Raw genomic sequence first — 14,205 nt, forward strand, 5'->3', positions numbered from 1 at the left:
TGTTTAGAATTTTATGTAAAAATAAATATTTCGGATCTAGCAATTTTGTGAAATAAAATAAACTGTTAAAAAATGTGGAATATTAAATATGTGAAGTAAGCTATAAAGAAATTTAAATTTTAATTTGAAGCATGTTAGCAATTTCTGCAGAAATAAATTTGTTCTTGGTATTAACATTTTTTAGACTTTTTTAGATAGTTAGAAATTGTCTATAGGCATATATATTTCGTAATATTGAATTTTACTCTTACCTAAATTCTAAGCTCCAAAAATTAAGTGAACATTTCAAGTTTGCTTCCAAACAGTTGAGTTAAGAGTTAATCAAAACTGAAACGAGCTGAAAAAGATTATTGTGTATTAATTTAAAAGCCTGCCGGAAATACGTTTCTCAAACCCATTTCATTTAGCAATTAGTTGACAAAACATAATTACACTTTATCGCAACATTGAGAGAAAGGTAAAAGTTCTTTATACTAGAGGCTATTCCTTCGGTCCCGCTGCAGGATTTTGTTGATGTCCCTGTCGCTGGTGCGCACAAGGTTAATGTGACTGGCGCCCGCTTGGCTGTGTCGCAGCCTCAATGCCAGACAGGCGGGCACAATGATGTCATCCACATTTGGCACCTTTGCCGTCACCGGCACCCGCGTTATCCCCGTCCACAGTGGATAACGATGCTGCGGCTCATCCGTTGGCCTTGCCGCAATTTGCACCTCGAAGGCGCCCATTCGTGAGGCATTGTTTTCGTTGATTCGCAGCTGAAGTTTCAGCTCTGGTTGCATCGTGCGCAACGCTTCCGCCAATGAGGCATGCAACGACTGGGCTTGTTTCCGATACGCTGTGGTCACGGGACAATGCTCGATGTATAGCACCGGCTGTCGCGGATCCAACTCTGTTGTCGCCTCGACCCTCTTCATGCTGCTGGCAGCGTTTTAGTTTGACATCTTTTTTTTTGTAGTTTTGTTTTTTTCTCGAAACTTGTAATTTTTTTTTTTTTGGTTGGGTTTGAAGTGACAAGCAAATGCTGGCTCTCGAGAGTTTCGAATGCAAATCCATAAACCGCTGGCATGAATTGAAAAGCTTGCCGCATTTAAATGCGAGCATATTTTGTTTGCCACAAAATTGCAAGCTGTCCACTTTTCCAGCTTTTCAGCTGACATTTGGCCGGCGGTTTTCTTTTTTTATTTTTTGTGTTGCCAGTTAAAACTTTGTTAAATATCTAGTCGAGCAGTCAAAGTTTTCTATAATTTTTTTTGCCATTTATACTTGATATTCATAGGGTAAAGGGGTATATTTTGGTATATTTTGTACTCCATCGTATATTTTGAATGTAGTTCTGTATAATCAGGTATATTTTCTACTCTTTGGTGTATTTTGAGCGTGATACTATATAAATATACCAAATATAACCATCGGTATATATATTAGTATATTTAGTATTTTTGTGGAATATTTATCTGGTATTTTATAAGAATAATATCAGCCTATTTTGCTCTTATTTAAAATGTGAAACGTGGTATTATCAATATACCAAATATAGCGTACGGTATAATTTAGTCATTTTCTGTAAATTATTTTGGTGTATCTTAAAAATAATACTGCACTGTTTTCCAATATAATAAATATATCTTACGGAATATTTTGGTACTTTTTCGGTACATTTCTTCGGTATATTTTAAGAATACTGCACTATATTCCTTTTCTTCAACATGGGTATCGTGTTACTATATCAATATATCAAATATAACGTACGGTATAATATAGTATTTTTTGTAAATTATTTTGGTATATTTTAAAAATAATATTGCAGTGTTTTGCTCTTACTCAAAATGGATAACGTGGTACTACATAAATATTCCAAATATAGCTTACGGTATATTTTTGTATTTTTGCGGTATAAATATTTGGTATATATAAGAATAATACCGCACTGTTTTGCTCCTTTTCGACATGGGTAGTGGGTATCTCACAGTCTAGTGTGCTCGACTTATTTCTTACTTGTGTTTAATAAAACTCAACAAAGTGAGCGAAGCTGAGCGGCCAAGAAAGAATAAAGGCTCAGCAGTAGCTGTTTCATTTTGTTTGCCAGGGGCAAGGTTGACGGGGCCATTCATTTCATTTTATGCACATTTATTGAAAGCGGAACACTGCTGCTGGCAAATAAAATATGATAAAATACGAAAATAGCAAAATACATACAGAAAATGGCAAGGGAAGCAAGTAAATCGAAGAAAATCGAGCTGAGGCTAGGATAATAATATTGTTCGCTCTCTTCTTTCTGTCTCCATTGAGACCAAAGATCGAGACTTGAACGTTGCCCCAGACAACAATAAGCAGCTGTAGCAAAACTTGCTCAAAGTAAAGGCAACATTTTTACTACTATTTATTAAACTCGAGGCATAGAGAAAAGGAATGAGAAAATAGAAGATGAGGGCAGCCAATTGATTTGGAACGTTCAATAGAATCAAATCGAGTTTTAACAGAAATTTGCAATAAAGTTTGAAAAATTCATATTGATTTAATGAATTTGTTTTTAATGGAGTGTAGCGAACCAAATAAATTTACGACTTCTGTGCGTTGTGCTAATTTCAATTTAATGCTCAGGCAAAAACTGCCCCAAAAAGTATGCTATATTAATTTGCAATAATCTTGGCTCGATTGAATGAAAAATGCTAGCCAACTATCAAATGATCTAGTTGAGTTTTGTGTTTGTTCATTTGCTATTCATCATGCGGTTTTATTTTGTTATTAAACTGCACCCTATTTAAAAAGCAATTAGAGTTTAATTTGAATGTCGTGAGCAGTCTTTTATTGCGTTTCTGTTTGGTATAAAGTAAGAGAAATGTGATTGTTAAATGATAGTAGATGACTTTCAGCTCTTAAAATTATCCATAGCTTTAATATGAGATAATTTAATACATTAAAATTAAAATTACTATTTCTAATTTATACTTATAAATATTATAACTAAATATAGAAAAAGATAGCACAATATGAAATTGTAGTTTTTTCAAGTACAGTTACAGTTTCTAAATTTATCGAATTCCTTTATATGATTTTCTAATAATGAAGTTACCAATTAATTGTTATTTATTTGATGAAAGCAAAAGCAAATATGTATATATTATTATTATATTATGTCAAATAATGTATTATTGATATTATTAGAATATATAATATTAAATTATGTTGGAAGACTATCAGCTCTTGAACTTATTCACATTCTGAGTTAATAACATTTTATTTAAGGTATATAAAACTATTTATAAAATACTATTATTTAAGCCTTTTTCATTTAATGTGTTTAAATAACTTTTTGAGTGCAACAACTTTCTTTTACACTGACATAAAAGCAAAAGTTAATCAGAAAGTTGCGTTAAGCTAAAGAGCATGTTGTTGTTTTAAATGCATTCCTATATACATTGTATTATACATATATATATGGATTGTATATACATACATATATTTAAATGTGTACTTTAACTTGCCACATCCGCTGTCAATTTGTCAGTTAACTCGAATCCTTGCGGCGTTGACAGCCTGCAACCTTCAGTTACACTCTTGTTTTTTTTTTCCTACTTGCCCGTAAATTGGCCAATGCTTTTGTCCGGGCAACTGCTGCTGCGAACTTTGTGAGCTTCCCAGTTGCAGAGTGCTGGGATTAAAAAACGTTTTGCATGCCCATTACGGCGGAGAGGCAAAACCGGGTAGCTGAAGGCCAAAGAGTGTAGCCAAGGGGGAGGGAATCGAGTCGAGGGAAGGGCAAATGGGTCAATGGCGCTGTGGCGGAAAGAAAATGCGTAAACGAATTTGTGAAAATTATTTGTGCTGTTGGGCAAAAGCTTGATTAAATTTTCGCTACGAATCCGCTGGGCATACAGAGCATATTATATTTATTTTCAACCATTTCAACCATTTCAACGATTGCCACATTTGGACCATCCACTCAGCTCAGCTCAGTTGTGTTCAGCTTCTGGCTTCAAATGAGTTTTCATTGATACCAAGTGCTTTGATTTCGTATTTATGGATTGTGTGTGTGTGTTTGGAAAATTCCCAGGCGCATTACGTACGCGCCAGCCTATAAAAGTGCTCTTGTTTTCCCATTTTGACTATTTTCCTTCGTTATACAATTTTTTTGTTGTTATATATTTCAATTATGAAAACTTTTTTACGCGCGGCATTCACAAAGAGAGAAAAGCCTGTATAAAACAAGGCAAAAGCGTGGAAATGGTTTGCTGCTTTCTTGTCTACAATTTCTTTGCTACTTTTTTTTTTCTTTTTTTTTGTTTTCTGCTAGCCAACGCATCTTTTGTCGCCTTAAGTAAACAAACATTTACGGCTCAATTGTTTTTAGAGCTCAGCTTTCACGTAAATTGATGAGTTTTAAATTGTTCCGACGTCCCCAATACGCTCTCTCTCTCTCTCTCTCTTTCTCTTTCTTTCTCTCTTTTTTTTTCTTTTTCATTTTCTTCTTTTGTTTCGTTTTTTTTCCGTGCTGTTTTATTGCTGCAATTTATTCATAATCAACAGCCCCAGCCTAATTGGAGGCGACATTATATGGCTTTTTATCTACTTTGCAACGCATTCTAGCTGGTAAAAAAAAAATAAATAAAACACAACAGCATTAATGCCTTAAATTATCTAGGGGGAAGAGGGGTATTTATTTGAGCCTATAAGTTAATCGTTGCCAAGGAGTTTAAAGCACAACAGCTATAAATTATATGCAACTTTGCAGTGGACTGCAAATTAAGTGGCTTGAATAGCAACCAAACCTTACAAAGACAAAGAAAATTATTATTATTATTAATATTTTATTGAAATAATGAACAAAATACCTTATTGCGATGATATAAGCCAGATATAAATATTTTTATTTAAAAATATTAAATCAAATTAATTTTTATTTATTGCTTACAACCATTTTAAAATATATTTAACTTAAAATATAATTTGTAGCGGTATAAGTTGTAAGCAAAGAAGTATGTAAACATTTTAGGTATGAGCTTAATGCTTTATGCTTTGTACAAATTAAAATATGAATATCGTTCTTATTAAAATATAGTTTGATAAATTTTTATAACGATAGGGTAAAATATGAGTAGCGAGTATAGAAATACTCTTCTGTCAATTTGGTATATTTTTAATGTACTGCTGTATCAATATATCAAATATAATAATTGATATATTTTTGAATTTTTATATAATGTATTTATTTGGTATATGTATTTGGTATATTTTGAATGTAGTATATATAAACAGGCCTTAGTTATGTTTTAGTATTTTTGTGTTATATATATATATATATATATATATATATATATATATATATATATATATATATATATATATATATATATATATAACACAAAAATACTAAAACATAACTAAGGCCTTATTATATATACTACATTCAAAATATACCAAATATATATATATATATATATATATATATATATATATATATATATATATATATATATATATATGTTTGGTATTTATATTTGATATATTTTGAATGTATTTTGGTATATTTTTTATTTTCGTTATTTTTTGGATATATTTACCAAATATAATATACCAAATATAGCCTTCAGCCAATTTCAGTATTTTTGTGGTATTTAAGAATATTGGTGTTTTTAAGAATAAGACCGCATTGTTTGGCTTTAATTCAAAATGCGAACCGGGTATTTCAAAGTCGAGCATACTCAAGTGCAGCTTTCTTACATTTTAATGTATAAAATGGCGATCAATTCTAGCTTATTTGACTTATTTCGCTTATTTGACTTCAAGATTTGAATGGCCGTTGTTCTTAATTATTAGTAGTAATCATTTATAAAATCATCATAAAATGTTTTTACAACTAAATTTCACAAATTCAAACAATCACAAATTTTGTAGAATTTAGATTTTTAACATTGGAACATTGAGTATTTCATAGTCTTGCATTTCATCGTTCATCACAAGCTGCTCAAATGATAAACATAACATAAATTAGCCAACAAGCAGGTAGCATATGTAGGCATTTACCTCAAGCAAAATTAGCACAGAACACTCGCAAAGTGAGATAATGTATTTGCAGAGCCCAAGTGGAGACTTTCAACCTCCGCCATCGGAATGCGGCTTTTGTTGGCGGTTTCGTTCTTTCTTTTTTTTGCTTTTATCAACAGGTAAACTTTTTAATACAGTTTTGCCATTAGGTGCTGCGTTTATAATTAAATATTTTCTTTACAATGTTCATGAGTTGGCCAAGCTTCATCATCAGCTTCGTCCATGTGCCAGAAATTGCCTTACGCATTGTGCGTTTTAAAGTGTTTTGTTTGTCTTTAATTAGCAATTTATGGCTCTCGTCCATTGAGTTGACGGGGGATGCGACTTAATGACCTGCCCGGAGTGCTGTCTCTGTCTCTCTTTGTGTGTGCGTGTGCTTTATATGATTAATTACCTAATTATTGTATTATATTATCCAACAGCTGCGGGCATTGTATCTTAAAGCTCGCCTGCGGTCAGTTTGGTTTTTGTTTAATAATTAAGAAGGCCGCCTTAGATGTTTTATCCTTGTCTGCAGCCAAATATCTCTGTGGACTCATCGATTTTTCTTCCTCTTATTTTGGGCTAAAGTCAAGAGGCGCAACAGTTGAATGTGGGATGGTTTTACTCGAAGAAGGAGGAGAAAGAGTAATTCAGTAACTCTGCTTATAGGGTATATACAACTAAGCACTCTTGACTCTACTTAAACTCTTACGTATTCTTTTTGTTGTTGTTTCCCATTCCAATCGAAAAAAAGGTCAAACAGCAACAGTTTCCTAAACAATTGTGGCCAACCTCACTCTGCCAGTGCCCCATGTCAGACCTTTGGTCAAGCCATTGTAAATATTTAGATTGAAATTCCATGCACGTGCGCCCAAAAACGAAAAGAGAGGAAAGTTTGCAACTAAAAACAAAAAAAAAAACGAACAAAATCTGTAAAACGGGAGGAAAAAACTATAAATTCGAGTACTCGGAACAATTTCGCATTGTGAAAAAAAAAACTCAATGCCAAAGTCATTTACACAGTAAAATGTGAATTTCGACTTATTTTCTGATAGTTTTAAGAAATTGAGGTCAACATCGATAGGTGTGTGTGTGAGTGTGAGTGAGTGAGTGTGTGTTAGTTAGTGTGTTTGAGCGTGTATTGCTTGTTAAATCGATTGACATTCAATTTATTTAACAATCGCTTTGGCTGATCATAGAATTATTCAGTTGATTTAAACAAATGTGAATTGTACCTTAAAAGACAAATGTGCTTTGAGGTATGTGTGGGAAAGTATTGAGTTGGAAAGGGAAAAAAAAACAAGACAAAAGCTAATCAAATTGAGATCAGAAATAAGTCAACTATGAAGTGATGGGTAAAATCCATGACAGACTGCGTGATCAAGAGAGAAACTGACTCAATTTTTCATTTAAATATAGAGTATCTTTTGTTTAAACTCCACAAAAGCTTAACATTGAAATTTATTTATGAAATATATTTTGTTTTATTTTTTTATTTTATTTCTATTTATTCATTTATTCTATTTTATTTCATTCATTTCATTTTGTTTTGTTTAATTTTGTTTATAAACATATCAAGACAAACATAAATCGTAACTTATTAAATGAATAAATATTCATTAACATATCTCGCAGATGTATTATATTGTGTGAATCCAAAGTACAATGAATTCCAGTTGTCAGTTTTAATTTAGAACAAAATGTATTTGTCTAGAATGTATTGCGTCTAACTTTAGCTCTTCAACGAGTCCGCCTATTGATCTGTCACCACTCCCGCTGCATATTCTATTAATTCTATATGCGAATTTATGTAAATAATATAATAACACTAGCCATAACACTTGTCTGGACATGTAACACATTTATGCACGTCCACACAGCCACAATCTCCGACGTTTTACTCATTCACACACACACAAACACAGACACACACGCCTACAACAACACGAACATGTCATGCTGATAAACTTGCCCAGGGCTCTTGAGGCTTTATCGTCGAAAACAAAACTCGCAAAATAAAAAACAGCAGCAAAAATGATTATTAAATTTTGGCCAAAAGTTTCCGCATAAATCCAGATAGCATGATACACACACATATTTAGTCTTACTACATTTATTAGTGAGTGTGTGTGAGGGAAAGAGTGTGGTTGTATGTGTGTGTGTGTGGCAATGCACTATGTTGAATTTGACCCGTTTTCGTGGCCAAAACTCATTTTTCGCAAGTATTCAAATTTCCGTGTCTTTAATGTTACCATGTTGAGAAATGATCAAATCGCGATATTGTATACCGAAAATGTTAACTTAACAGTTTAATGTTAAAATAACAGCTGTTAAAGTAAGCTGTTGCAAGCAGACAATACGTGCAGTGTTAAATGTTAAATTTGCGATGCAATTTCAAATTGGCATATCTCCCACAAAAAATCATTGAATAATAAAATTCAAAAGGAATATTACTTCTTCAAGTTATTACTATGTATTGATACTAATATGTTGCGTGGTTTGTTCGTATTTTTCTAACAATTTGTATATTTAGCAAGTGTTGTCCCCTTGTCACTTTTCGAAAAAAAGTTGAACTTTCCAAAAGGTTTTAACTAAAATGTTCAAATTTGTTCAGTGAGTGTCCATATACATGTTGTAGATCTGTCAATTCTCAATTCATAACATGTAAGCTCATTATGCGTTTTTTGCGGTTTTTTGCGTAATTTGAGTTTTTGGGAAGCAACATTTTGACCAGAATTGCAGAACTGCTAAAGCCTTTGCGATTTTTTTTTTCTTGAATAACTTCCATATTTATTATCCGATCTGAACCAAATTTTCAGGACGCATTTGAAATAGGACATTCATCATGTGTTCCAAAATTCGAGTCTCTAACTTGAAAATTGATTTATATATTCGCTTTTTTTCGATTTATGTGGGCGTTGACACGCCCACTTTTCTAAAATACCTTCCTATAGCAATAACCTTTATTATACAAGAAACCTGCATTCAAAAATCTTGTTAATTTAAAAAATTTTAATTTTGGCCACAAAAACGGGTCAAATTCAACATAGTGCAATGAATGCTGAATGTTGTTTTGTGTAGCATACTTAACGGGGCTCGCCTCGCCTTGTGCAAAATGTGTGTTGCCTGCGTACGCTTTCAATATCAAAGTCACGTGCAAATGTTGTATATTAGTTTGGCCAACTACATGCAATGTTGTAGTTGTAGTTGTTGTTGTTGTTACTCTTCTCTCTCTTCCCCGCTGACTATTTTTGGGGCGCAACGATATCACAGAGCGCACCACATATACAAAACATACTTATATTCTGAATGGCGCTCGAGTGATTTTAGTTTGAATTTTACGTGCCCATCAAAATGATTATGAGCACACACCCATCATCACACACACACACACACACAAACACACACACACGTAGATACAACATTTCATGTTGTTAAGGTATTCATGCACTTCATTAGGAGCTTCATGTCAAGTGGCAGCAAAGCTCTCTCCATCTCTCTCTCTCTCTTGCTTTCTCTCTCTCTCTCTCTCTCTTTCTGTGTTTAGCGCTTGCCAAAGTCGTTTTAATTAAAGTTTATGCAAGCATTGAAATTATTGCCAGCTTGCCTGTCAAACATCATCACAAAATGTCTACTCAAAGTTGGCAACAACATTCGTTGTTGCTTTTGCTGTTGCTCTTGGTGTTGGTTGTTGTTATTTCCCCGTCGCTCTTCGTCGCCTGTCTGATTAAAACTTTTCCTATCAATTGTTGTTTTTTCGAGCAGTTGTTAATGCCATCAACAAGTTGCCATAAAATTTAAGATATTGACATGCCTTCTGGGATACTTACTCACTCACTCAGTTTGATTGGTTATGAATGCCAAAAACAATTACTTACCAGAAATTATTTTGCATTTACTCGCAATTATTCACAATTAATATGCTCTCAAGTTATTCAACCCAAGTGTAGTATGTCTTTTTCTGCATTATTAAGCAGAGTTTATTGAGTAGAAAATGCATGGGAATTAAGGTACATTATCATCGTTTGCAAGGAAATGAATACGATTATTATTAAGTAATTTTTTGGGATACAAAATATATAAGTAATATAATCAACGTAATGAAATTATTAAAATACCATGAATATAAATAATATAATAATTTATAATATAATTTCAAATACTTTCATTAAAATCCCATAAATATGAATAATACATATTGTATAATAGTATTTAAATAATAATAAATTCGCAATGATTTTTATATTACAATCAGCATACTAAACTAATAATTGAATAAAAAAATAACAGTTTAAATTTTTCCCTCACATGAAACGTAAATCTTAAATAATGTTTATTTAAAATATTCTTGCAAGCATGCAACAATTTAATTAAAATAAAAAAAATGTTCTATTATAAATATTGGTTATAATAAATATATAAATATTGGTAATTATCTGCAGAAAACGTTCAGATGAGACACTATTTATAGTGAAAAAAACACAAACTGAAACAATTTTAAAAATTAGTAAATGGTATTCTTATTAGCTCTGGATTAGCACTAATATTAGAGTTAAGATTGGGTTTGGGAACTTTTTCTGTTTTACGAGAAAATATATAAATTTGATTATTTCTTCAATATCGAATGATTTCGTTAATTTCTGCAATTATCTTCAAACAGAAAAGTAATTCCAAAATTCTTCAAGAGCTTTAAAAAAAATGTTTTGATATAATGTATAACATAGTATTTTAATTAATAATAAATTTGCAATGATTTTTATATTATAATCAGCTTTTTAAGCGCGGAACATTTTCGCCAGAGAATTTCCAATTAATATATTTAAGATATAATTGCATGATTATTTACCGAGAGAAGCTTTTAAAATAATTATGAAATATTGTTTTAAATTATCATATATGTTATTTATTATACTTTTTGACAAAATAATGAGTCTATAAACTAATTTTTTTCTTTTGAATTTTTTGTACAATAATTATGAAATTATATTATTAGTCCAACAGCACAAAGTGTATATTTAATTCAATTAGTTAGTCTTTTTGATGGGTATAATTAATTCGATCAATCTCTCGCTCAACTTTTGTTTACCCAACTCACAGCTGCAATTATTGCAATGTCTGTTTGGCGCTGACTGGGAATAGGCTCGTTCGATTAAACATATATATAATATGTTATATTGTGCTGTTGTGTTTGTCGAGGGAATTGTCAGATATGGTAGGATAAAGTAAAGCAACAGCTGCAAAAGCAAAATATTTTGTTATGGTCATATTAAAGGCTAGTTTAATGGCATGCAGAATTTGGAAGTTTCCGAGTGAGCGAGAGAGAGTGAGAGAGAAGGAGAGCAAGAGGAAGCATTTGGCCAGGATGTGGTCGACCCCAAAATGCCACGGCAACAACAACAAGCGTAGCAAAAGTGTGTGAAGTGCTCGGGCGATGCAAGTGCTGAAAACAATTGGCGGAAAAATGCGACCATGGCAGCCACAAAAAGGCTAGCAGGCAGTTGGAGTTGCAGTTGCATTTGTAGTTGCCGATTGCAATGTAGCCTCTGCCCTCCCCCCGTTGGCCATGCACTTTCCTTTCAGTTTTCATTTATGCAAAATTAGTCTGTGGAGTCGAATGCTGTTGTTGCATCGGTAATAACCGCAAGTAAATGTCAATGCAGGAAACACAGCCAAACACATAAATTTGCAAGTCAACACACAGAGAGAGAGAGCGCGAGAGAGAAAGGAACAATTGCATTGTAATTTGTAGCTACGCCTAAAAGTATGCAAGGCATTCTGAACAATGCCTGTGGATGCTGTGCGGTCAATTCTGCCTGTTGTTCTTCTCTCTTTCTCTCTCTCGCTTTCACTTTGAACTCTCCGTCACAGGCCATTATTAATGCATAATTTTAGGCTGGCCGAAAAACTGCTGCCTGCTGCGTTAATTAGCCTGTACTTTTAGGTCAGCTGCCGGGTCCAGAAAGTCCCGCTAGGCATTAAAACGAAAAAAGGAAAACACAAATGAAAAACAATGTAAACATAACTGCAGCACGAGGGCAGACAGACAACTTGCACTCATTCTAGAATTTCATTTCATTTTCGCATAAAACAACAACACGACACGTTTTTGTGGCTTGTGATTTTAGCTGCTCCCATGGAACGTGTCTAAGTAATTGTATTTGTGCGACAAGCGGGGCAGCGTAAAAGTGCAATTTATATGCTTAAATGACTTTATGATGCAAAGCATACCACGGAAAAACGTTGAGAGAAAAGAGAAATGAAAAAGCTGAACTCTTCTCTCTCACACACGATGGAGATTAATTCATCAAATGCTTGACGTTGCTCGACAGTGGAGATCGCATTGAATTTAGCTGCAAAATTGCACAGCTCACCGAGTTTGAGCGTGTTAATTAAAGACTTGGCCATGGCTGGATTTGCGCATATTGCTTGCTGTTGAAGAAATTTAATAAAGCAGCTAAGACTGCATTTTCACATATGCGCAACGCTTCATATCAAGTGCTTGGCATAAATGCAGTCAACTCGTAATAATAAAAACAAATACCCAACTGATTTCACTTCTTTTCGCCTCTCTCCCTCTTTCTCTCCTTCTCTCTCTCACACTCACAACCCCTTACAAAGGTCATAGCTTGGTATATAATACCCTTAATACTCTTTGTTTTGTCTGTTATCATTGAAACTGAAATTACGTTTTGTTTTGGCAAAGCAAATTTTTGGATTATTCATTTTTATTTCTCTTTATTTTTAGTTTTTCATTGATTTATGCTCAATATTGTTTGTTGACAACAAATAAAATGCAGCACTTTGTGTTGTTAAATATTTAAGCCATTCAATTTGGGAGAATGAAATTGAAGCTCAAACATTTATTTTACCTTTTGAACATTTTGTTTGATGTTAATACTACATTTGAAGTATGGAAATATTTTGAATTCAGACCATTTTATTATGGAAAAGATATAGAATTTTATTTATAACAAAAAATTTCAAAGAATATTCCTTATCCTATTTTTATTTCTTCTTTTGATTTCAAAAGATTTCAAATAATATTGTTGATTTAAAGCATTTATTTTTTCTCGCCACCATAATTACTCAAAACATACAAGTGAAAAAACCATTGAGTATTTTTAATCGCGTGCATTAAAATATTATGTTAGAGCATTAAGTTTTCACCATTTTTAATAGCATTCATTTTTTAAACTTTTTTTCTGCATATGCTTTAGTCTTTTCTTTTTTTTATGGTGTTTTATTTGATGCGCCACTTTTACAACTTATTTTATACGACGCTTTTTTCACTCGTTTCAGTTTCTGCATTTAGATTTGGCTTTAGAGCGACTTTAACTAAGCGCACAGTATAGAAATGTATTTAATATTCTCTTTTTTTATGGTTTTTCTTTTCTTTTTTTTTTGTTGTGCACATGTGCAAGATATGGAAATTGTTGGCAGATGCCAAGAGAATTGGGCTAAGCTTGGACTAGAGTCGGAGCAGCTCTACAGTATTTTTCTTTTCGCAAACTTTAGCTTTTTTTTTTTAGAAGTGTTATGAATATTCAGTTGCCATAAAAGTTCAGGCAAGTACTGGACAGTTGCGTTGGTTTTTGCAATTCTTAGTTATAAGTAAACCAGCAACAACAACAACAACGAAAAGTTTGTGATTATGAGGTTGAGGTTGGATTGGAGAAGGAAGATGCTTGGAATCAGGCATACGTACAATTTAACCGTATAATTTACAATGACAAACGAGGCTACCCAGGGTGCCGCACAATTACACCCACACACACACACGCACACACAGGGGGGCGGGGTCAAACCCTTACCACGTAAAGAGCTGACAGCAACGCGACAATGTTAGACGACTCGCACACATCTGAGATGGATGAGCCTCGTCCTTGCTGCCAGGGAATACACGCACTGACACAGACAAATGACAGCTGAGACACAAGCAACAACGGCGAACAGAAGCAGCAACAGAAGCCGCAACAACAACAACAAGAAGAACGAGGAACTGTGACAAGGCCAAGCAGCCATGTCGTCGGGCATAAAAGTAGACACAACGGACTTTAAGACTCGACACAGCAGCAGGAGAGAAGCAGTAGGTGGGCGGTTTCTTTTGCTACGCTATGTGACCTGTAATCGTAATCAACACCACACTACACAAGATGCTCCTCTTCCTTGGCCACATCC

At 33.3% G+C, this 14,205-nt stretch overlaps 1 protein-coding gene across 1 annotated transcript; it reads right to left on the reverse strand.

Moving 5' to 3' along the window:
• Positions 1 to 380: 380 nt before the first annotated feature.
• On the reverse strand, positions 381 to 1,015 carry LOC132791680 (selenoprotein BthD). Its single transcript, XM_060800711.1, has one exon. It carries the CDS (start codon positions 912 to 914, stop codon positions 474 to 476), a length of 441 nt encoding a protein of 146 aa, XP_060656694.1. The 5' UTR covers positions 915 to 1,015; the 3' UTR covers positions 381 to 473.
• Positions 1,016 to 14,205: the final 13,190 nt, after the last annotated feature.

This window comes from Drosophila nasuta, chromosome 2L, assembly GCF_023558535.2.
Source record: "Drosophila nasuta strain 15112-1781.00 chromosome 2L, ASM2355853v1, whole genome shotgun sequence".
Taxonomy (NCBI): domain Eukaryota; kingdom Metazoa; phylum Arthropoda; class Insecta; order Diptera; family Drosophilidae; genus Drosophila; species Drosophila nasuta.